Source organism: Oryzias latipes, chromosome 14, assembly GCF_053564925.1.
Source record: "Oryzias latipes strain Hd-rR chromosome 14, Olatipes_Hd-rR_3.1".
NCBI lineage: Eukaryota > Metazoa > Chordata > Actinopteri > Beloniformes > Adrianichthyidae > Oryzias > Oryzias latipes.
Genome location: NC_136250.1, coordinates 2,074,213 through 2,099,931, shown reverse-complemented (window position 1 = coordinate 2,099,931; position 25,719 = coordinate 2,074,213). Strand labels below are relative to the sequence as shown.

At 42.0% G+C, this 25,719-nt stretch overlaps 1 protein-coding gene across 1 annotated transcript in view; it reads right to left on the bottom strand.

Annotated features, from left to right (window-relative positions):
- Nucleotides 1-3,472: 3,472 nt before the first annotated feature.
- Nucleotides 3,473-25,719, bottom strand: part of esama (endothelial cell adhesion molecule a) — a 67,433-nt gene continuing 45,186 nt past the window's right edge. The window contains exons 4-9 of the mRNA XM_078931212.1: nt 13,339-13,469; nt 10,167-10,365; nt 9,908-10,063; nt 8,198-8,320; nt 7,742-7,880; nt 3,473-6,350 (exon numbers count right to left, since the gene is read on the bottom strand). Of these exons, the coding sequence (XP_078787338.1) occupies nt 5,831-6,350; nt 7,742-7,880; nt 8,198-8,320; nt 9,908-10,063; nt 10,167-10,365; nt 13,339-13,469 (1,268 nt within the window). The 3' untranslated portion in view covers nt 3,473-5,830. The remainder of the gene's footprint in view (nt 6,351-7,741; nt 7,881-8,197; nt 8,321-9,907; nt 10,064-10,166; nt 10,366-13,338; nt 13,470-25,719) is intronic.

The window sequence follows — 25,719 nt, the reverse complement described above, 5'->3', positions numbered from 1 at the left end:
CCTTTATGCTCTAATTTCACAAATACATCTCTGATTTTAGTCCTATGTTTTTCATTGTTATTGAAAGATTATAATTTAATTAAAATTGAGTTGGGTTCTGGTGAATGTGGATGACATTTGAGTCCAGTGAACTCATTGTCATGTTCAAGAAACCAGTCTGAGATGATTCCAGCTTTATGACATGGCGTCTTATCCTGCTGGAAGTAGCCATCAGAAGATGGTCCACTGTGGTCAGAAAGGGATGGACATGGTCAGCAACAATACTCAGGTAGGCTGTGGTGTTGGAACCATGGTCAGTTGGTACTAAGGGGGGCAAAGTGAACCAGGAAAATATTCCCCACACATTACACCACCACAAGCCTGAACCATTGATAAAAGGCAGGGTGAACCTCTGTTTTCATACTGTTGATGCCAAATTCTGACCCTTCCATCCAAATATGACAGCAGAAATAGAGACTCATCAGACCAGAAAACGTTTTTCCAATCTTTTATTGTCCAGTTTTGGCGAGTCTGTGTGAATTGTAGCTTCAGTTTCCTGTTCTTAGCTGACAGGAATGACACCCGGTGTGGTCTTCTGCTGCTATAGTCCATCTGCCTCAAGGTTGGAGGTGTTGTGTGTTCAGAGATGCTCTTCTGCAGACCTCGATTGGAACCAGTGGTAAACTGAGTCTGTGAAAGAGAAGTAAATTTAAAAATACCCTAAAATAATATCATAGAGAAACATCCAACCAAATCAGCAGACATAGGAATCTGCCAGCACTGTAGAAGTGCTGAACAGGACTGACAGCCTGACGGAATTGAAGGATGTTAAGATGACACACTTTTTGACAACTTTCTGTCTTTGGTAAAATCCCCATGTCAAAACTACTTTAGATCCCATGAGCCAATGTTTGTTTATCAACAGAACATAGATTACAAGACAAACTTATCTGATGAACGAGTCTCAGAATAATTGGGATAAAACAACAAATGTCTGAAAGAAAAATCAAAGAGACTCAGGCTGTAGGATGATGAGTTTTCAACGTGATGTCTTGGAGGGACAAAGTATCTAAGAAGAAAACATCAATGGCAAGGCCATGAAGGATTGCATCAATTGAATTTAAATGTCAAACTGAAACTGCCTACAGAAAAACTGGAGACATCTACATCAGGAGTGTTCATCATGTCGATCGATCACAAAGGATGTGACGGCAGATCACGGGCCATCAACGACAAACAAACAAAAAAATAAAAATGTAATAAAGAAAAATCTGTCAGTGAATCAGCATCTTCACAGTGTAACACGTCATTTGATTGACATGCAGAACGGCTAATCGAACATTTTCTGAAACATACGTCACTGTTTATCTACACTAAGCGCACTTTTTTTTCTTCTTTCTTCTCCCGGTGCTCATCCTCTGCCCTCCATTGCCTGAGACATTCACTGAGCACACTGTCAGTTGGGGCCTTGAGCTTGATGTATTCATGGATCTTGGATGTTTCATCCTGGATAGTGGCTTCTACGCTCACTAGTCCTCTGCCTCCTTCCTTGCGGCTAGCATACAGTCTCAGTGTGCTGGATTTGGGATGGAACCCTCCATGCATGGTGAGGAGCTTTTGTGTCTTAACATCCGTGGTCTGTATCTCTTCCTTTGGCCATCTTATTATTCCTGCAGGTTATCTGATAACTGGCAGTGCGTAGCTGTTTATTGCCCGGGTCTTATTTTTGCCATTGAGCTGGCTTCTCAGGACTTGCCTAACTTATTATGAGTAAGACATATTAGGGTAAGCCATATGTATCTAAATATATTTATATAGGTAGATCTTTTGGAACTTTTCGTCTCAAAAGTAGCTTATAAGTAAAAAAGTGTGGGCATCCCTGTTCTACAGTCTGCAGAGGAAACTGATGATCAGAAAAGAAGCTTTCGGTGAAATGGTCCAGAAAAACTGCTGTGTCCTATGGAGCAAGACTTGTTTCAAGCACACTCTTTCAATACGGACAGTGTTCTGTGGATAGACTACCGTAGTCCAAATGTGAGCCTCCTGTTCGTGAGCAGCAGATGCAGTGAGTAACATGCCCACTTTCAGCAATGAGCCTTCATTTTGGTTCAAGAAAGTTTTCTAATGTTTTCTAATGAGTATTTTAACTTGATTGAAGAAATTGCAGACATTTTTGCTTGTATCCACCAGTTGTGAGTAAAGCTGGACCTAAGAAGTATGGTTTTGGAATGTGGGAGGAGGCCGTAGATGCCAACGAAAACCTTCTCACTGAGGTGAAAGTGCTAACCACCACTCCACTGTAACCGTTGTGCTATCATAAACACTTGAACATTGGGAGTTGGGTCATCTAAACCAGTGTTTTTCAACCAGTGTGCCGCGGCACACTAGTGTGCCGTGGGAGATGGTCAAGTGCGCCGTGGAGAAATTGCCCTCATTAACTGATCTAAAAACATTTTCCATCTCCAGGAAATCAGCTCTTTGTTCATCCAAACAGGCCCTGATAAAACACTGAGTAGTTAGGAATATAAAAGATCTTAAAATTACTTTTTCTTTGTGTTTATTTAATTCTATTAAAGACATTTTGATAAAAATCATGGTACCGCGATTTAGCTGCAGCTATAACTGTGTAAGGACAAGTCCCGCCCCTTAAACTGTCTCCGCCAATCATTCTTGAAGGCTTAATCACATGTCATCAGTCTGACCAATCAGAAGTGCTTAAAGTCTTCACTTCCTTGTTCTTAATTCTGCTGATAAAGTCGCTCAGTTCTAACAAATATACCAGCTAAAGCTCGTCTTTAGCTGGTGGTTCATCTCTTAGAAAAAAACAGCCGCAACTTCCTGCTTTTTCTGCCACAATTATCACAAAAATTCACGTGAGATTGCGGGGGGGGGGGGGGGGGGGGGCGCTGTCGATCAATACAGACCATGAATTTCTGCTTCTTTTTTTTTGGATGCTGGTGTGCCGCGGGATTTTTTTTCAGGGTTAAAGTTTGCCGTGGCTCAAAAAAGGTTGAAAAACACTGATCTAGACCCACTAGACAGTGCTCTGAACCTTTTTTCTTCAATGATTTGTGATCTTCACTGGTGTCCATGGATTACATGAAATCTTTCCACCTTTATCCACCTTTGTCATGGTAGGGAGAACACGTCAATGTGAGGAGGGGGGGGTCATCTATGATAGCACAAGGGATAAAAGTAAAAGGAGCAACAAAGATTGCACTGGAAAGTCTAGGATATAAAAACTCCATAAAAAAATAATTTCGTAAGAAACAAGGTGTAATAATGGGACCCCTGAATCTGTTGACATGTTTTTTTTAATCATTTCTACACTCCAACAGGTTTAAAAGTCTTAACAGACGGGTCAAAACTGTGCAGCATTCTTCTGGACGAATCATGGCTCCAAAACTACTGGCTGCTTAGTTTTTTCATGTGGAAAGTTAGGCAACACGTTGATGAAAGTAATCTTTGAAAAAAACAACAAAGTGACAAAAAATAGCATGAGTTTATTTATTTCTATTATGGGTGAAAATATCATCATTTTTCATGAACATACATTTTAAGGAAACAAGTTCTCAGTGCTCTTGGTTTTACGTCCTCTGCATGGCTGCAGAAGGCATGGACTCCAGTGCATCAGTCAGCACATTTTTCTTCCAAAACACTAAACTCTGGACTAAAAAAAGTTTGTATCAGTTTATCTTATAGCGGTATAAAAATAAAGGCTTGTCTTGAATACAGTTTTTTAAAATGTACACTTCTAAAGAGCCATACACACTCTCAACACAGATTTAATTTACCATAATAATCCAAGCATGAATTCATTAAAGCCTAAAGGCTGCCCAATGAACTGCTCAGCTTAAATGCACTGCAGTCATTCAGAAAAACCTCACAGAAACCACCTCACCTCTAAACCTACACGGTCAAAACAATACAACAGCTTACCGCTCAGTCTTCTGTCCACAATATGGAATTCAGTTAGAATCGGCACGAGTAAAACTTGGAAATACACAAAAAAGATTCATAGCCTTTAAAAATAACAGTAGTTATAGATTTTTTTTAACTTTGAGTTTAAAGCTAAATTTAGAACTCAAAATTGCTGATAAACTGATCAACATAATGATGGTAGATCATTTGTATATACTAGTCTTTTAGTCTTTACCCTCTCCACAGTGCCCTGAGGTGGTGCTAGGATAAAACCACACAGGACCGTAAATATTAAATATGTGGTGGAGTATTACAAAACACAGAATAAGATGTTGCCATCCATCCATCCATCCATCCATCCATCCATCCATCCATCCAGCCTCCCTGTTAGAAGTTGCCTCATTCTAAAATCACTGCATTGACTGATCATATTTTACAGTTTATGTTATTGTTTTTTTCTTGTTTTTTTTCATGGGTGGGGTCTTGTTCTTGTTTTAATTGAGATTTCCCACACAAATATGTCATCTATAATGGTCCTTGAGACGTTTTTCACTTTTCTAAAAGTAAAGTGATGGTGAGTCGATGCTCCACATCTATGGAATAAAAAACTTTGCAAAGAGCCTGAGAGTTGCAGAGGATGTATAAATGTTGAAGAGCAGCAGGAGAGCCTCTGTCTTTACTTATATTTAACAAGCATCCTGTTATATTTTAATATTTGTTAATTGTCATAATTTGGGCAGCATGGTGGCGCAGTGGTTAGCGCTCTTGCCTCACAGCAAGAAGGCCCCCAGTTCAAGGCCCAGCTGGGGGACATGAAAAACACAACATCAATGGGGACCTTTCTGTGTGGAGTTTGCATGTTCTCCCCATGCGTGGGTTTTCTCCGGGATCTCCGGCTTCCTCCCACCGTCCAAAAACATGCTTCATGGGTTGATTGGCTTAGGTGTGAGAGTGAATGGATGTGTGATTGAGGACATTCTACCCTGCGACAGACTGGCAACCAGTCCAGGGCATCCCTTGCCTACGCCCAAGTGGCCGGGATAGGCTCTGGCAACCCCGTGACCCCGAAAGGGAATAAACAGTAAAGAAGATGAATGAATGACATACTTTCCCTTTATGTTTTTATGTATCTTTTTGAATTAGCCAGACGGCCTTTTTGTTTTCATTTAATTTGATTCTAAGTTGTTCATATTTGGATTTTAATGTATCAAATTGTTTTTCTAAAGTCACAGCTGGCTGTTTATCTGGTGTTGGGTGAGTAAAGGTGTTCAAATAATTAAGATGGTTTTCTTGCCATGTGAGGCATTTTGTGCTATTTCTCATATAAAATGTACTTCATAAATAAATACTGAGTAAGAATTAGAACGTTTGAGGTACCAAAAACAATCAGAAGTAAGCCCTGCATTATCTTTTTGTTCCTGTTAGACATCTGCTATGGTAAAGTCTGCATTCTACTTCAGACCCTGCTGTTGCACTGATAATCTTAGCTTCTTCATTTAGTTTCTTCACAGAAATATTGTGAAGCAGAGTGAGGAGAAACTGCCATTGGACTGCAGACGAGAACGATTTGCTTTGTTTGCCGTCACAAATACACAGATGCACTGCACAAACGTTTTCAAAAATAAAGCAACAGTTTGAATGAAAAAGTGTCCGAAAATAGGATGTTTATCACCATAATAAGAAAAAAATGAAAAAGATCATTTATAGTGTGGAACAAAGGTTATTGGAAAAATACACAAGTCTATATAAAATAAAGAAGAGTGTGGAGAAGAATGTAGCAAATCTAAAGAAGGTAAACATTATATTCTTGAATCAAACAGAAATATAGGCAGCCTTTTAGTTGTATGCTCTGTTATGTCAATGATTGACCAAACCAAATGTTTTCCTCAGGAAAATCCAGATGAGGAGCCTTGAGCTCACCAAGCTGCAGTTAGACTAGTGAACCTGCTTGGTTTTGAGCAGGCACCATAATGGGCACCCCTCCCATGCGGCTGATGTGGGAGGCAGTGATGGTGGAGGTGGGCAGTGGTGGTGGTGAGGGAACAGCCTGCGTCTGAGGGTGGCCATAGGTCTGCTGCAGCATCTGGGCCTGGGGCAGCTGACTGTAGCGCTCCTGCACAGGCACAGAGCTGCCGTTGGTGACGGGCTCGGTGGAGGTGGGCGGGCCACGCTGCAGGGTGGAGCTGTTGTTGTAGTTGTAGTGGGTGGGAGTAGAGGCCCCCTGGTGGCGAGGTGGTCTGTAGCCACCTGTGCTGCCCGTGGCAGTGATGATGGAGGCAGTGTCTGATGCTGGATGCCTAGGCTGCTGGTGATGGCTGTCATGGTGGCGAGAGTATCCTCTGTGGTGCGGGCTGGAGGCGATGGAGGAGAGAGTACCATTCTTGGATATAACATCAGAGCCCATGCCACTCTTTGCCCAGGATACACGCTTTGGAGCCTGAGCGTCCTCCCTGAAAGTGCAAAGGACATGGTGTTCCACATGATGATGTTTGTCATGACTGCTGCCTAAAAGTTTTGAAAAAAAAACCCCACTTTTTTTGTTTGGTTTTCAATCACAAGGACCTTTAAAGCTCTTCTTTACTTTTCTCCTCATTTACTGGAGTTAGAAGTTCAATCATTTACGGGTAAACGTTAAGAAAGGTTTGGCAAAAGCAGTGGCCAGAAAATAGCTGATCAAAATACTAATTATTGACAACACTTAAAAAAATACAAGAAAGAGTGTTTGCTCTGAAATAAATCCAACGACTTAGCAGCTCTAGCACTTTTTACATTAGTCTCTTAAAATGGCTGATGAACCTTGTTGATCAGAATATAATGAGTTGACAGAGTTTCTGTTCCAAAAAGCTTTATTTATTTGAATTTGGATTCCACAAGGAAGCTGTCTTGTTTTTATAGTGACAGATGAACTACAGAGTTAATGTCTATTTCGTAGTGTGTTGTGGAGAAGAAGTTAAAGTTGAGTGTTTTGAAAACTAAATGTTTGTTACTAGATTCTCAAAAGTCTGTCAGAGAAACTCCCACATTGCCCATCTCATTACAGAATCAGCCAATGGAACAAGTCAAAGAGAATAAACTGTTGGGAATTATGAAATGTGAATAATAATAAAATGAGCAAAATATATCTTTAATCAGAATCAATGCTCATTATATTCCAACTGAAACAAGAAATTTGGTTTTGCAGACTTTCAGTCTTTTGTCACTTTGATTACTGTCCTGCTATATGGTCAACTGCAACCCAACAGACTTTACAAAGTGCAGAACGGGGCTGCATGATTAGCTCTGGGTTGTCTTTTTGGACTAATACAGACTGGATGCATCAGTGTCTTTGATGGATGAAAGTTCAGGACAGGCTTGCTGTAGTCTGATTTTGTTTCTGCATAAAATCTGGGCCCTGCACAAACCCTTTAGTTAATGTTTGCAAATGCTGTCTACTACTAACACTAGAAAAGCTTCTGTTACTTTTACTTTCCCTCTAACATGAACCAATGCTCTCAAAAAAGATATTTAGCTCAATAACATACTGGAATATGCTGCCTTTAGGTATCACAGTAGCAAAATGCCATAATAGTTTTAAAGCTTATCTAAAAAATCCATAATTCATGCTGTAATTTCATGACACAACTGATTGATTTATCTTAATTTGGGGGTTTCTGTCTTTTTTGGGGGTTTATTTTGAATTCAAAAAGTTCCTGTGTTTGTTTTTATGTATGTATTTTGATGACGTGTAATGATGCACCTGTTCTTCCTAAGTGGACCCAGGAGGCGTAGCTAAGAAAGTAGTGCTCGGTCACCAAACACAACATTTTCTAAAATACTTTCATGTGTTGCCATGATAACCCACTTGATTTCATTGGCCATGTCGTCTTCAACGTAGCTCCGCTTCTTGAAAACAACCAGGAAACCAATCAGGATGAAGATGAGGAAGATGAAGCCTAGCACTGAGCCCACCGTCGCTCCAACAATCATTCCCACTTTATTGGCTGGAATCATGAAGAAAAGACAGTGATTACATGGCTTCAAAATTTCCTCCACACATCCTGGCAGTGGACGTCCTGCTGCAGACTGGAAGAACTGGAGCAGTCACATACTGTGTATCTGTGATACTTGTGATGCAGCCTTGAAGGTGAGTCGTGGCATCTGGACTTGATGTTTCACCTCTCATCGAAGTGGCTTGTCACTCAGAAGAGTGCTGAAGCATTAAAAAAAAGACTTTAGGTCCAGATACCATGACTCACCGTCAAGACATCAATGGATGAAGGAGCACCTTTATCAACTTGTGATGCTGTCTGCTACTTACTACTGATGATCTCCAGGTTAATGGAGCAGTTTGCTGATCCGACTGTATTGTTGGCCGTGCAGACGTAGAGTCCGGTCATGTTGCTGCTAAGGTTAGTCAGCTTCAGAGTACCCGCCTCAGAGTCTAAAACATCATAAAATACTGATCATTCCTACAGACACATATCAGCCATGTTTGGATTATTTTAAACTGCCGGTAGGTGATGACATGCAGAAAGTTCACTTTTACCTTTTGTAAGCTGCAAATGAACAAATAAGGGGCAACAATGTTTTAAGGTTGAGTTTTTGTGCAGGACAGGGTATTGATATCTTGGTGTTAACTAAAACATCAGAACCATAAAGTAATAAAATCCTGCTGGGAACGTCTCCACATCTCTGAGACCTTTTTTTCCGTCCTTGGGGTGGGTGGGGCACTGGATCAATGAACCGGGCTCCTCTTTTTCAAAGTGGACTGGAGGATGTGTTCTGATGGTAAACTCCGTGCTGGAGTACAGCAGAAGACCGGCCTGCCAAAAGTCTAATCTCAGCTTCAGGAAAACTGTTGCCTCCATCCTGGCTGTTAGTCAGCTCTCTTCCCTCTCAGCAGGGATACTCGCTTTGAGAATTGGAAGTTGGGAATTTTGCCCTTCCACAGGTGACTGGGGGTCTTCTTTTGAAACAGGGTGCAACAATTTGGGAGGAGCTCAGAGTAGAGCCATCACATTTCTACATCAACAGGAGTCAGATGATGTTGTCTGGTCATCTGACAAGAGGCATATCTAAACAGGATGAGGTCTGTGGCAGACTCAGGGCACACAGTTTACCTTAGACTGGCCTGGAAATGCCTTATAGCCTTTAGAGAAGCTGGAAGAAAGAAATCCTTTATCCATGTTTAGAATACTTTGCTCTGGATTCAGACCTTGGACTAGGACTGGGTGGTTGAGGCTCAGAAGTATTCAACACCAAAACAGTATGTCTTCGCTGACTGTTGAAGAAAAGAGGCTCTATTGATGTTGCTGCATAAGTGTCAATCACAGTCAGACTGGTGGTAAGTCTCCAACATCTCAGTGTTGTGCTCTCAAAACAATTGAGAGCAAGTAATCCAAAGAAAAGGTATTAACCCTTGTGCTATCTTAGATGACCCCCCCCTTCCATTGACGTGTTCTCCCTATCATGACAAAGGTGGATAAAGGTGGAAAGATTTCATGTAATCCATGGACACCAGTGAAGATCACAAATCATTGAAGAAAAAAGGTTCAGAGCACTGTCTAGTGGGTCTAGATGACCCACCTCCCAATGTTAAAGTGCCTAGGATAGCACAAGGGTTAAAGCAGCTGTGCAGAGTCCAAATAGCATATTGGTGCAGTCTGGAAAACATGAACTGTAAGCTCTGCAAGGCTGGAACTGCAGAAGACAGTTGGACTCAAACGACTCCAGAGCTGCCTGTTTTCACTCAGACCCAGTTTGGGCCAAAAATATTCTATTTGAAAAAGAATACTAATATATTCAACTTCTGGTAAGATATTAGAGCTGAAAGAGTCGGTTTTTTTCTTGACAGAAAGTGTCATTGAATTAATTTGCTGAGTTGGGCTTTTTTAACAAAATCAACTGCAACAACACAAAACAAGTGAACATATGACAGACGTGTGCAGTGCATCTGATAATGTGTGTGTGTATGTTTTCCATTTTCACTTGAATCACTTCATACCCGCAACACTTTTTGTACACTCACTTTGCATGGGTGGGAAGAAGATCTCAGTTTTGGGTTTGGTTTTCTTCCAGTGGTACAAAGGGGCTGGTTTCCCCTCACTGGACATGCAGCTCAGAGTCACATTTCCTCTCAGGGTAGGTGTCCCTATCACGGAGCAGTTAGGAGGAGACGGGGGAACTAAAACAAGAACAGGTTTTTAATGGTTATACATTAGAACGTGATGTCAGAAGTCTCTGTTTTTATCTGTGGAGTTACTGAAGGCAGAAATGCTTCCTCTCACCCTTCACATTTAGACTGAATTCAGTGACGAAAGGGACTGTCCCAGACGTTATGACCTGGCAGGCGTAGCGTCCCGAGTCAGACTCCAGGGTTTTGTTGATCATCAATGACACGTCCTGTGAAGGCATCTGGTTAACAAAACCAACGCGGCCCTTGAACTGGCTGCCATAAACTGTGGAGCCTTTGTTGTAAGAGATGACCTGGTCAGAAGACACAAGTAAGACAAAAACACAGGTGATAAGGAAGCTGGAGTTAGCAGCCTTCACAGAAAAAACATTTTGTATTCAATTCCAATAAAAACATACTTTTTGCTGAAAGCTTATGTAATTGTTGCAGTAATCTACGGGCTTCCATAAGAAGTATGACGTGTCCACAGAGAGTCAGCTGCTGCAGGTCAGGAGGAAATGTGTGGACCTGGACATCCATGCTGATGTGACTACTTGGCTGATATCCTGACCCCAAACATCTGAGGGATTTGTAATTCTAACATCTTTGGCCCAGAAAAGGAAACATGTTTGACATTTCTCAGAAGGTTTTATCTGAAATACATTTGTAAGTTACATAAACTCAGTTTGCTTCTGCTGCACACAGACAATCCTTCTCTGCATATTTGTAACAAGAAACATGCCTCTGAGCTGAGACCAGCAGTCTGCCCCTGAATGACTGATGTCTGACCTGCAGACTTACAGATGTCCCTTCTTTTACACCATCTGCAAAAACTCTCACAGACATACAGTCACATAAAAAATGCTAGTTTTATCTTTGACCATAAACATAATAAAGTACTTTCATTATTTGCAGTGAACAAAAACTCAGATAAGCAAAATGTCAGCACTGATTTTTCAGAAACGGGGCAAAACTGAGTAACATTTTGCATGCCCCCCCCCAAACCTCATCCTATAGCCTGTCATCATCAGAAATGTGATTCAACTCTTTCAGGATAGAAGTATTGTTGTATTGTGTAATTGTTGACGTGTGTGTGTTTTAAGATTTTTGGAGCCAACAATTCAATTCAATTCAATTTTATTTGTTTAGCCCAAATTCACAACAACTGTCGTCTCGATGGGCTTCGTATTGGTAATTGAAAAAGTAAATCAAAAGGATCATAAATACAAAGAGTTCAATAGGAAAATACTAAAATGAACTAACAAACTGACTAAACTAAACTGGACATCCCTGCCCTTAGACCCCCCCTTCGCGGTAAGGAAAAACTCCTAAAAAAATGGATTCTGGAAAAATGAAGAAACCTCAGGGGTGTCCACATGAAGGAGGGATCCTCCCCCAGGACAGACAGGCGATGTACCAGAACTCATAGAGAAGAATTAACTTATCTAACTCTACAACTACATACTTGTAGCATTGCCACATATGTAAATATATATTTGGAGTTGTCTATTTACTGAAAAAAGAAAGAGAAAATTCAGTATTGACTTTCCTGTGTTGACCCTGGTTAATATGGTCCTGGCTATATGTTTATTTCGTTTGGAGTTTATGTTGGATAACAGGGGATTGGAAACTACATGATCAGGAGACTCTGGACTACAAATATGGCTACCTGGGGACTTCCTGGGACCAGGTGAAACACAAATTAAGAGGAGGTGAAGCGGAAAGACAGAGAGTTGACAGCCGCAGGACACGTACATGCAGAGGATTACCGTGACGTCGGAGAGAAGTCCAACCGCATCGGTGGAATTTTCGAGGATTTATTCCTGCAATCGGGTGAGACCTCCACATGCTTGGAATGACTGAAAACCCTATCAACGGTGGACAGAGCCGGTAAGCCACGTACGTTCATCCTACGGACGGAACATCGACATCCCGCAGGTCATTTGGATCTCCGATTTCATATGGAGGGCGGAGGACGCCAAGATAGGCGGTGACTTTGGTGACTTTGTAAATAACGAACTAATATAAAAAAACTGGGGTGTATTGGGTAAAAAAACTGGGGAAGCTTGTGTGGGGTTGAATACTTGAGACTGTTTAAAAACACTTGAGTCATATTGGTTGTGTTTTTTTTGTTTTTGTTTGTTTGTTGTGTGTAATACTTTGATAAATTGAAGAGTGTTACATACTTACAACAGGTATGTTTGTAACATTTGAGTGTGTGTAGACAGACCCCGGCCTTTTAGACCAACCTCTACACCTGCCAGTAATGATGATAAACCCCCAGCAACTAGTTGCTTAGTGATTCAACGCCCTTCTACTTTTTTATTCATCCTTCAACTTCTTTAACCCCCTTTTATAATCATTGTTTTTTCCCCCCTTTTTTGTACCTTTAACGTCCCACTCTACTTTTCACATTTTTCTTTTCCCTTTTCTGTTTGGTCCAATAGAAATGCAAACAGATATAATCAACATATAACACCACATTTAAATAAAGTTTTTATTCTCCAAATGCAAAAGGGGTTTATAAAAAATATGCACCTATGTGTCAGAAGGTTCAATTGTAACAGTAAAATGGCCTTCAGCTCTCATGTGTTTGCTCAGCTGGTGGACAGGACAAGTTAAAAAAGGATCAAATCCACGTTGGTGTGCATGTAAACACCATCACAAAACAAGTCCAGTGATCGTTTTCCTCCCATCCCTGCTGAACTGTGTGACAGAGTTTATCTGATTTAAACAGAGACGACATTTTCAGAGAAGAGTGTGAAGGTCACCTCTTTCCAGTCATCTTTTCCCTCCACACCCACATGTGTTTTGGTTTTATGGCCTCTCATCTGCACATTACTGCCATCTGAATGCTGCACTAACATGAACCAGCTCCCACTCCCAACAGTGCAGGGACAGGGCTCGGTGGGTCAATCACTCTGCTTTGATGTGGCATCAAAAGGAGGCAGGAAAAGTTGCTTTTTTGTAACAGAATTAGACACAGAAATGTTTGTGCTGCTCTGAAACGATGAAGTTTTAGCTGTTTGATGGACAAACAACAGGAATGAAAACAGAGACAAATGCTGAACTCTACCTTTGGATGGGAATCTCTGCTTCATAGTTTGACCAAGGTTCTGATGTGATACTGAATGATTGAACGTTTTTTTTATTTTTTTATTGATTGTGATATTATTGAGAATCATCTGGTGGGTTTTTGTGCACATTAATGTCCTTATTTTTAGTGTGTACACACAAACACATAAACAAAAACACTTAGGGAAAGCAGGGTTTCATCAAGCACTCACCAATACAATACTGTCAGATATAAAGTTCCAGATGACAGTGCTGCCGCTTTGTTCGATGTTGCTGTTAGATGAGGCCTTCAGCTCCACCTGTGCCCCCCTCACCACGTCAATGCTGGTCAGAGCCTTTAGTCCTGGAAGAGGGAAGAGGAAGACGGGTCAGAAGGGACAAAAGACCATGGAAGATTTTGTGAAATTAAAATAAAAAAGAAAGAAATGAAAACTGCTAAATTAAATGTATTACATTCTATTGCAGTGAACTTCACAGTGTTGCAGGGATTAACACTCTTGCCTCACAGTGAGGCAGTGTGGGTTTTCTTGGGGCACTCTGGCCTCCTCACAGACCAAAGTCGAGTTTTGTGGGTCTGTTGGTGACTCTAAAGTGTGACGGTGTGTGAGGGAGAGATTGTGTGGCCTGTGACAGACTGGTGTCCTGTCGAGGGTACACCCCAGCTTTGCCCGACAGTAGCTGGGACAGGCTCCAGCAACCCATGATCCTCAAAGGGATAAAGTGGGTTAAGAAGATGGATGGATGGAGAACATGTTTGAGAAATGTCTCATGTTTTTTACATTTCTGTAAAAAAATGTTAAAGCTTTCTCTTCTGTTTGACAAGTTACTTAGCATTTGCTGTTCATTCAATTGCTCTACTTGTCCTCAATTCTACAGAATTTGAAAACTTCTGTTATTTCCCGTCTTTTGTCATTTTTTTCACCTTGATCTCTTATTTAGGAACTTATTTTACATTTTATGCTTCAATACAGGCTACAGTGGATGGAATCTTTTTCCTGCAGGCCATCTCCAAAAAAGGGTTTCATCCAAACAGGAACAGCACTGGAAGAGACCAGTCTGTTCCGGTTATTGTGCTTTTATAGCCAGAGGGGGGCAGCAGAGAGCTGAACACATCTCTTACAAAATGGTGTAAAAAGCTGTTTTTTTTTTAGTTCAGACAGAGAAACCATGTGTGCCAGTTCATTAATAACAAATACAACATGCATAACATATATAATGATATTGTTTTTAAACGTGCTGCTCACATTGGTCCAGCTAATCGGTTATTGTTTAGCAGCACGGCGACTGTTTTCTAAGCTTCCTCTCAAATGTCATTTTGCACAGCTCACACTTCACATTTCCAGATTCTTTCTGATAAATGACAGATGCCTTCAGGCCCTCGCCCGATGCTCCTTTCAGAATAATGAGAACCATCTATGAACATCTGCACATGTATGCAGCGCGGACAGGACACGGGATGCAGACGCAGGTGTGAAAAGAGACACAACTCACATAAATAACAGATAAACTGAAACATAAAAATAACACAAATCCTAACACTAAACATAACCTCAAGCTTGAGAAAACAGAACTGAGCAAATAATAAGAAGCAAGAAGGTGACCAACTGAACCATGAAACAAACAGACATAAGCAGCTGAGAAAATGACAAACTTGAAACTGGGGTGACAGTTGCTTTAGACAAGCACAAACAACAAGGTCCAACATGTAAGGATAACCTGAAAATATAAAGAATATATAAGAGTTTAACACTCACAGCGTTTCTGCCACAAACACATCAACATATGAGTCCTGGATAAAACTTCAGACACATACATTGTCTACACACAAAAAGTATTTCTAAAGCAGCCAAAGCTTGCACTCTCTGTCCCCCATGCCTCCTTGCTCTCTGGCTCTAGGGGCTCTGGGGGCTCCCGTGGCGGTCCTGCTGGCCCTGGCCTGGGTGGCGGTTGTTCTCTGCCTGTTGCCTTGTGGCGTTGGGGGGTTCTGGCTGCCGCGGCTGCTGCGGCAGGGGTCTTGGTGTGGGGGTGGCTGGGCGCTCCTCCTCCTTCTTTTCACATTCCACCATCCATTTTAGAAGAACATAAACACTCACCTGAGCACAGGTGTTAGCTCACCTTTGCACTAATAGTTTGTGTGACTGAATGAAATATTTCACATGTTGGTCTGAAGGCATACGTTTGCGTGTTTGAACATTAGTTGTATTGTGTACATGTAGACATGTTTGTATGTGGACGTCTTTGGAGCCAACAGTTGTGTTTATAACATTTGTGTGTGTGTGTGTGTGTGTGGACAGGCCCCGCCCTTATAGACTTGTATTACATTAGAACCTGACCGTAATGATTGTAAACATCCATAAACTTGTTGCTTTATGCTGCTTCATGGTTTTATCCCCCCCCCCCCTCCTATGAGCACCCTCCTATCCCCCCTCTCTAACATCCCTCTCTCTTCTTCCCTCCTTTCCTTTTCCGTCCGGTCCAACACAAAAGATTTTCAAATTTGATTAAAATGAATAAAGTTTGGCCTCGATTACAAAAGGGGTTTATTCAGACATACCTCTGGTTTGTCTGAAGATTCATAAAATAAAAATGTCCAACACAAGAGGCCTTCAGCTCTCATCAGTTTGCCCAGGTGTTTTTTTTTAATTTAATTTATTTATATTTATTCCACAATGGGGAAATTGTTCTCCACATTTTAACCCATCCCGTAGGGCAGGGATGTCAAAGTCAAATACACTGAGGGCCAAAAAAACAAAATGGCTATAAGCCGAGGGCCGGACTGGTTCAATGTTTATTAAAACATATTGAAATGGTTGCACGTAGCTTATTGAACCAAGACCTAACATAGTGTATCATTTAATGATTAAATGAATAATCGGGAAAACATTTTTCAGCAGGCACACAGACAAGAACAAACTGCCTTCAAATAAAAATCACATGTCACATTCCACCATCCATTTTAGAAGAACATAAACACTCACCTGAGCACAGGTGTTAGCTTACCTTTGCACTAATAGTTTGCATGATTGAATGAATGAAATATTTCACACTAGTTGGTTTAAAGGCATAAGTATGCGTGTGAACACTATCTGTTTTGTGTACATGTCGACATGTGGACATTTTTGCAGCTAGCAGGTGTGTTTATAACATTTGAGTGTGTGTGCTGACAGGCCCCGCCCTTTTTGTACTACATTTGAACCTTACCGTAATGATAAACAACCAGTAAACTTGTTGCTTTATGCTGCTTCATGGTCTTATCCCCCCTACCCTCCTATTATCACCCTCCTACCCCCCCCCCCCCCCCTCTTTAACGGCCCTCTCTCTTGTTCCCTTCTTTCCTTTTCCGTCCGGTCCAACACCAAAGATTTTCAAACATGGTTGAAATTAATAAAGTTTAGCCTAAATTCCAAAAGGGGTTTATTCAGACATACCTCTGGTTTGTATGAAGATTAATAACCCCTCTTGTTAAAGTAAAATATGTCCAACACAAGAAGCCGTCAGCTCTCATCTGTCTGCCCAGCTGTTGGACAGGACAAGTTAAAAAAAAAAAAAATCACATGTCCTGTATATTAAATGAATAAAGTAATGTTTTCTTATGGCTCTGTCAGTAAGTTGAAGAGAAAACATTTTCAACAGGCAAACAGCAAAAAAGCAATTTTCCTTCAAAAACAAAATATGTTCCTTATATCAAGATAAATGCATAAATGAAACTGCATGCACTATAAATATTATAAATATTATGCTGCTCTATTATCCTACCAATTACTGCTTCAAATAGTAAAATGAGAAAATATAGAATAAATCAAATCAGTTGTATTCTTTCTCATGGCTCTTAACTGCAATTTCCCCTGAGTCCATTAACTGAAAAATAAATATAAATAAATAAATAAATAAATAAATAAAATAAGATAAAATGCAAAAATATATGGCACACAGACAAAACAATACGTCCTTCAAAGAAAAATCCCATTTCTTGTAGAAACAAATGTAAAAATGTAACTGAATTAAAAACTAAAAATACGTTAATGCTCTGTGATGCTCACTTGTCTGAGGATGAGCCTGTACTTGGTGATGTCTCATCTTTTGTACAAGTTCAATGTTCGGGGTAAGGCTTTGAGCTGAGGAAATCCTCAGGATTGAGTGGAGGTGCTGATCAGTAAGACGGCCCCCATGTGATGTTTCGTTTAGCTTCATCAAAGAGAACAGTCGTTCACACAGGTATGTTCTGCCAAACATACAGAGCGTCTGAGCAGATTGGATGCGCAGCTCGGCCATTGTGTCGGGGATGAATGATGAAGCCGAGGTCCGCTTGCTGCGCTGCAGTGAGTTCGCGGGTTACCGTTGCATTATGGGAAATGTAGTATTGTTGCGTGCAAAACACCAGCGGGCAGCTACAGCCTGCGGGCCGGTTCTAATATTAATCAAATATCATCCCGGGGGCCATAGATAACTCATTCGCGGGCCGGATTCTGCCCGCGGGCCTTGACTTTGACAAATGTGCCCTAGGGCAAGCGGTGAGCTGCAGACTAGCCGCGCTCAGGGACCAGCAGCTTTCTGAAGAGAGCGAGGATTGATCTTCCAACCCTTCGGTTGTTAGACGACCTGCTCTACCGCCTGAGCTAAACTGCCACCCAAGGACAGGACAAGTTAAAAGAAATATATAATAATAATAATAATAAAAGAGAATATATGTGGGATATTAGTGAGGGGAAACAAGGGTACAAGAAACGGAAAAAAGAGGATCTGAAGTTACCCTGGGCTCACACTGCATCCTGCATCCAGGTGGCTGCACCGGAGCCGTTTAGCTACGGCAGGTGACTTACATTGGCTACCGATTCCTGCCTTGGCATTCCTGCCTTGTTGTTGTTATCCTTATAAAAAGCCTGTGTGGTACCTTAAAGGATGGGGTGGTTCTGGACCTCTGTGATCAGCCTCTTGTCATCAATGGTGACGCTCTACCACATACATCCACCACAAACATAGCAAGTACAGCGGAAAATAGGTTTTATTTTTAATAATGTACCACATACACTTAACGCTCACTTTCATGATTTTTGGTTTAGGTTTGATTTGCCTCAACCTTTCAAAAAAGTGCTTCGGCTCGCTCCGGCGTTCAACCAAAATTTGAAGCCAACGTAATGGATAAGGAGAGCCGGAGCGGAGAGGCCAGACCGGACTGGATGCCGAGAGAGTACACACCGCAGCTGGACTGGATGCAGCGTGAACCCAAGGTCAGAGGATGATGAAAGATTGGAGGAGGTACATTTAGACAAAGAGGCAACAAACTGGTCAAGGTTTATCATCATTACTGTCAGGTGTAGGTGTTAGTCAAAAGGGCGGGGCCTGTCCACAGACACACTCAATTATTACAAACACGCCTGCAAAAACCTTCACACACATACATTTCAACGCGTACACAATACAACTACAGTTCACGCGCACATATTTATGTATTCCTTGTGCTGTCTTAGATGACCCCCCCCCCTCACATTGAGGTGTTCTCCCTACCATGACAAAGGTGGATAAAGGTGGAAAGATTTCATGTAATCCATGGACACCAGTGAAGATCACAAATCATTGAAGAAAAAAGGTTCAGAGCACTGTCGAGTGGGTCTAGATGACCCCACTCCCAATGTTAAAGTGACTATGATAGCACAAGGGTTGCTATCAAACAAACAAACGCATGTGAAGCGTATCCTTCCGTCACGCACACTATTGAAGGAAAGGTGAGATGGTGCCTGTGCTCAGGTGACTGTGTTCGACTGTGATGGATGATGGAATGTCAAACGACATTGGCATTGGCAGCAGAGGCTTTTCAATGTGAAATACAAATAAAAATACAAAAAAGTAGCAAATGAACATAATTCACAAACAACGTTTGCTCCCTGTCTTTCCCTCTGCCAGCCTGTCTGCATTCCTGACCAGACCCTCAGGCCCTCAGGCCCTCAGACCCTCAGACCCTCAGGCCCTCAGACCCTCAGGCCCTCAGGCCCTCAGACCCTCAGGCCCCCCTCTTTCAGGACCCTTCATTTCAGCTGTGGCTCCATAAACTAGTCCTCCATTCCCTTCATCGTAGGAGCCTGGGCTTCTGCCTCTATCTTCTTTCTTTCTAAGTCCAAATGGACCCAATAACTGGTCCTGGCTGCTGCTAAGGTTCCCTGGAGCTGTTTTAGCGCCTCGGTATTGGTTTGGAAAAAGAGAATCAAAATCAATAACAAAATCATATTTCATCATCTTTCTAGGAGTCTAACAGTTGGTGTAAATCTTTATACAAAACCAACAAAACAAATAAAACAAAAAAACAAAAAAAATGGTGCTTACTTTGATAAATGTCTTCAATCTGCTCCACTAAACAATTACTGTACACTTTTCCCTTTTTTACCTTCCATTTCATACATTGAATGTATCAATAGCATTTGCTTCTTATCTTTATGAACAGATGCAGGAAAATGAGATGCAGGACTCCAGTCAAAAATTTGAATGTTTGGCCAGATTACAATTTGAGTGTAGCAAGAAATGGCAAAATTATAGAATTCAGAGATGAATTACAACAAACAAAAGCTTCTAACCAGCTCCAGCAGACAAAAACATTCCATACCTTAATGAGGTGAACTATAATGCTGTAAAATGTTTAGCACTCAGGACAACCTAAATATCTGAATGTTGCCCTGAGCGTTCCTTTAGATGTGGTGCTAATTTGGAATAATAGATATGAAAATAGTGCAAATGTGAAGTACATGAGAGATTTCAGCAGCAATCGTAACATCAATATTACATTGCAAAGTAAGGGCCAAAGCAGCTCCTCATTAGGGCGGATGCCTCTTCTTGATTTAACTTTGAGTACATTTTTCCATAAAAGTCTTGCCAAGTGCTGCTTTAAGAAGATTTCCAAACAGAAATCCTTCCTGAATCCAATAAGAGAGCATCACACTGGAGGAAAAAGATGAAGGAACACAGAGGGACGACTAGAGAAATGATCAAGGTCACGTGGATCCCATTTATAACATTCACTTTTGCTTCCTAATTTGGTCAGTGAGGCTTAATCTTTCCCACTGTGGCATGTCTGAAATCCACTTTTCAGGCTTCACAACGACTGACTTTAAATATTCTATGGTGACTGATAGCAGGGCAGATGGGAGCAGGTTTGCAGGAGGGAGTAAAAGGGTCAGGATGTTTTTTTTCCACAGATTGTAACACTCTTCAATTTATCAAAGTATTACACACAACAAACAAACAAAAAACAAAAAAAACCCACAACCAATATGACTCAAGTGTTTTTAAACAGTCTCAAGTATTCAACCCCACACAAGCTTCCCCAGCTTTTTTACCCAATACACCCCAGTTTTTTTATATTGTTTCGTTATTTACAAAGTCACCAAAGTCACCGCCTATCTTGGCGTCCTCCGCCCTCCATATGAAATCGGAGGTCCAAATGACCTGCGGGATGTCGATGTTCCGTCCGTAGGATGAACGTACGTGGCTTACCGGCTCTGTCCACCGTTGATATGGTTTTCAGTCATTCCAAGCATGAGGAGGTCTCACCCGATTGCAGGAATAAATCCTCGAAAATTCCACCGATGCGGTTGGACTTCTCTCCGACGTCACGGTAATCCTCTGCATGTACGTGTCCTGCAGCTGTCAACCCTCTGTCTTTCCGCTTCACCTCCTCTTAATTTGTGTTTCACCTGGTCCCAGGAAGTCCCCAGGTAGCCATATTTGTAGTCCAGAGTCTCCTGATCATGTAGTTTCCAATCCCCTGTTATCCAACATAAACTCCAAACGAAATAAACATATAGCCAGGACCATATTAACCAGGGTTAACACAGGAAAGTCAATACTGAATTTTCTCTTTCTTTTTTCAGTAAATAGACAACTCCAAATATATATTTACATATGTGGCAATGCTACATAGGCCCCCCCCCCCAGCCAACGGCTGCCCAGGAATTGACCCATGATACGTCTTTAAATTCATCACATGTACCACATCTTCTTTCTGTGGGTTGCCCCAACCGACTTTATAGTTAACCGGTCCCAGTCTTTTTATGATCTTTACTGGTCCTTCCCACTTAGGCGCTAGTTTCGCAGAAAACTTCTCACTTGCTTTGGACAGTGGATGCGACCTGACCCAGACTAGGTTACCCGGCAGGAAGTGCGCATCTCTCCTCCGGTTATTGTAATACCTAGCTTGTCTGGACTGGTGCAACCCCACTCTCCTTTGAACATCCTCAAACATCCTTTGCTGTCGTTCCAATAAACTGTATGCAGATGAATGTTCGGGGGAAGGAGGTTTATGTATGAGTCTCTGTAGTGGTCCATATATTTTCCGTCCTAAAGCTAACTCTGCAGGGGTCTTCCCAGTGGTCTCTTGTTGGGCAGTATTAACAGCAAAACGGAATTCAGGAAGCCATTGATCCCACGTGTTGTGGTATTGGCCAACAAACGAGGCTATCATGACTTTGATGGTTCTGTTAAATCTCTCTGTTAGATTTGTCTGAGGATGATAACTGGTAGTCAACTTATGAATGACCCCCCATGTATTACATAGTTCCTTGATCAGGTGACTAGTAAACTGGGGACCCCTGTCAGAGACTAAATACTTGGGAACGCCCCAGCGAGTAAAGATCTCCTCCCTCAAGATTTTAATCAGACGTGGAGTAGTACTGTCTTTCAGTGGAAACATTTAGATAGTCCACTATCACCACTAATACAGTGTTGGATTTCTTACTCCTAGGAAATGGTCCCATAATATCAATCCCCAACATTTCTCCTGGAGCGGTCAGCGAGGTGGTCTGCATTAAACCGGATGGCTTACGGTTGTCTGCTTTGAGTCTTTGACAAATTTGGCAGTTCTTTGTGTGATCCCACACATCCTTTCTTACGCTTGGCCACCAAGCGACCTCCAAGACCCGTAAGAGTGTCTTCAGTTGACCCAGATGGCCCCCTAGTGGGTTGTCATGGAAATATTTGATAAACTCAGATATAAGTGACTTGGGAACTACCAACTGATATTTTACACCTTGGTCTTTCAATGGCGCCCTTCGATACAACACACCCTGGTGTGTCTCAAAACCTATGCGTCCCGAAGGGGTGGATGTAAGGTGGGATTGGCGTAGATCACTAACAACTGGATCTTTATCTTGTTCTTGTGCGATTTCGGCTAATGTGGCGGGTAAGTCAGAAAAAGGTTTGACTGCAATTTTCAGACATGGAGCCGAATTGTGGTGTGAATACGTTTGTGGTCCAGGTCTGATGACGAGCGGCTCAACTACCCGTGAGAGTGCATCAGGGCCCGTATTGAGGCACCCCTTTCTGTAGTGAACCTTAAAACAAAACTGTTGGAGCCTTAAAATCCAACGAGTTAATCGCGATGACGTTTTTGGGCAATTAAAAGCCCATGACAGAGCTGCATGGTCTGTGTAAACCGTAAACTCCTGTCCTTCTAAATAGTGTCGCCACTTCTCTACGGCCCACACGACTGCCAAACACTCCTTTTCTGAGGTGGAATAATTCTTTTCGGGACCCCGCAGCACCCTGGAAGCATAGGCTATGACACACTCTCCTTGTGGTGTATCTTGGGTTAGTATGGCTCCCAGCCCCACTTCACTGGCATCGGTATGGACCTGAAATGCCCGAGAAACATCTGGTTGTGATAAGATCGGAGGAGTTTTTAAGGCTTCCTTCAACATTTCTACGCTGTGTTGGCATTCCTTGGTCCAGTTCCACTCCACTCCTTTTTTCTTCAGGTGGTTCAAAGGAGCTGTAATGTCAGCGAAATGAGGAATGAACTTATGATACCATCCAGCTAGACCTAAAAATCGTTGGAGTGACTTGATATCAGTGGGTGTGGGAAAATCAGTCACTGCTTGTGTTTTCTCTGGGTCCACCTCTACCCCTTTTTCGGACACCAAGTGTCCTAAGAACAGCAGTTCTCTCCTAAAGAAGTGGCATTTAGACATATTCAAGCTTAGGCCGGCGGCCTTGAGTCTCTTAAACACAGCTGTCAGGTCTTCCATGTGGGCTTCCTCCGTCTTAGAGTACACTATAATGTCATCGATATATACAAAACATATCTTTCCTCTCAGCTCACCCAAGACTCTTTCCATTAGCCGTTGGAATGTTGCAGCTGCATTTTTTAGTCCGAATGGCATACATTTGAACTGAAATAGGCCCATGTGCGTGGTGAATGCGGTTTGTGGGATGCTGTTTTTTGCCATTTCGACCTGCCAGTATCCCGACTTTAAGTCTAGGGAACTAAACCAGGAGGCACCTTCAAGTGACTCCAAGATGTCATGTATTATTGGCATTGGATATGCATCAGGCAGGGTCTTAGCATTTACACGTCTGTAGTCCACACAAAATCGGTAAGATTCATCTGGCTTTTTCACCAGGACCACAGGGGATGACCAAGCAGATTGGGATGGTTCAATGATGTCTTCTTTTAACATTTTATCAATATGCTCTTCAATGATTTTCTTTTTTAGAGGAGAGACCCTGTATGCTCGAGCTCTTACAGGGACCTCATCCTGTAAAAAGATTGTATGTTGTTCGAGGTGAGTTCTTCCCAACACACCGGAGGTGACTGTCGGCCACTCTTTAACCAGCTGTTGGAGTAACTCGGGACAACCAGAGTTGTATAACGGACCTCCAGTTTCACTAGGGGTAGCAGTCCAACAATGAGGAAAGTCCGGCTGCCAAGCATAATACAAGTGAACAACTGGAAAAGTTGGATGAAATCCAGGGTTCATCTGTATCGAAGAAGGGTCTTTTGGTGGAAGGAAAGCATGGAATATATAACCCTGATCGGTTTTGAGACCGTAGCTGCGTTTGGCTAGGTTAAGAATAGCACCAGTCTTCGTCAGAAAATCCAAACCCAAGATCAGAGGGAAAGCCAGATGGACATCCTCCATGATGTTTATATCTAATGGCCATTGTTTTCCGTGCCACTCCACCTTTATTGTTTTCTTCCCTAAAGCCTGGTGAACAGTTCCGTCTGCCATCACAAAACCTATACTTGTAACTGGTTGCACTGTGTCGTCCGTATCAGAGACAGCCCTCCATAGACTGGCTTTCATCAAAGTGAACGTGCTGCCGGTGTCTAACACAGCTTCACACTTTATTCCCCTAAGAGTAATGGGCACTATCAAAAGTTTCGGGTCCTGGTATTCTTGGTGGTTTGGTTGGGACATTGTTACACCCATAGTTCCTTTTGGTATATTTTTCTTGTCTCCTGGTCTTCCTGTAGGTCGATCGGTGTTGGCATTTATTTTCTGCCAATATTCTTTAACACCTATACAGTCTCTCTCAACCATGGATCCAATTTTTACCAACTGGGCAACAGATGAAACTGTTCCACGTAGACATCCCGCCACTCTTGGGTTTATGTTGTTAAGAATTCTACGGACTATTTCTTCTTCAGGCATATCCTGTTTCCATTTTAGACATAATGCCCGGTAATCGTATGAAAAATCCCTGATACATTGATCTGGTTGTTGGACCGTGACTCGTAATTTCTCTTCTACCTCACTTAAGTAATCAGTGGGGAGGAATGCAGACAGAAAAGCTTCTTTGAATGACAACCAATCCTGCACCTCGGCCTTTGTGGCTTTTCACCAACTCAAAGCCGGACCCTTCAAGACTGCAGACAAAGTTCCCATTAACTCATGATTTGGTAAAGGCCTCAGGTCCAGGTAATTCTCGCATTGTTCTATGAAGTTAATTGGATCAGAATCACTTTTGTCACCAAACGTAGGGAAATCCAGTCGAACCGGAGGTTTATTGTAATATGGGGTTGCACCAGACAGACGTGAGAGATGGGAGTAGGTTTGAGGTGATGGAGCAATGGTACTAACATCTGTGGAAATAGCTATGTTTTTTTTTGCTACTGGGGTACTAGCAGATCTAAGTGTCGCTAACTGTTGTTTCCATTTTTCATCTCGGCGAAGCATACAGTTTACCATGTCCTTTTCTAATTTTTCTACAGCACACGTAAACTGTCGTTCCAACTTGGCAAAACTAGCATCCACATACTCTCTGAAACTACTCTCTCTATTCAGGGAGCTTATTAGAGAGTCTTTAAAATTTTTCTCCATTCCTACCACCTGTTGTTTTAAAGCAGTGAGTTCTAGGTTCACACTATCCTCATTTGGTGGTACAGGTTCCTCAAACTGTCTCCCCCGTTCTAACTGTGCATCTTCATCCGCATCACTATCATGCCCACCTTCAATATTTAGCTCTTCCGCATCGTGTACAGAGACCTGATCCTCATCTTGTAGATACAGCGAGCTTAACATTGAGGAAATCTCCCCAGCCGAATTAGACCGCCGTGTAACAAAAGGACCTGCACTAAAGTCAGGATCCAAAGCAGAAACCACACGTGGAGAAAACCTGGCTGATGTCATATTATTATTCTCACCACCAGCTGCCATTCTTAACAGAGGAACAGCCCTCCCCAAAACAAAAACTAAAACCCTTTAAATTCCCAAATCATTCCCCATACTGGCCACCATTATGTAACACTCTTCAATTTATCAAAGTATTACACACAACAAACAAACAAAAAACAAAAAAAACCCACAACCAATATGACTCAAGTGTTT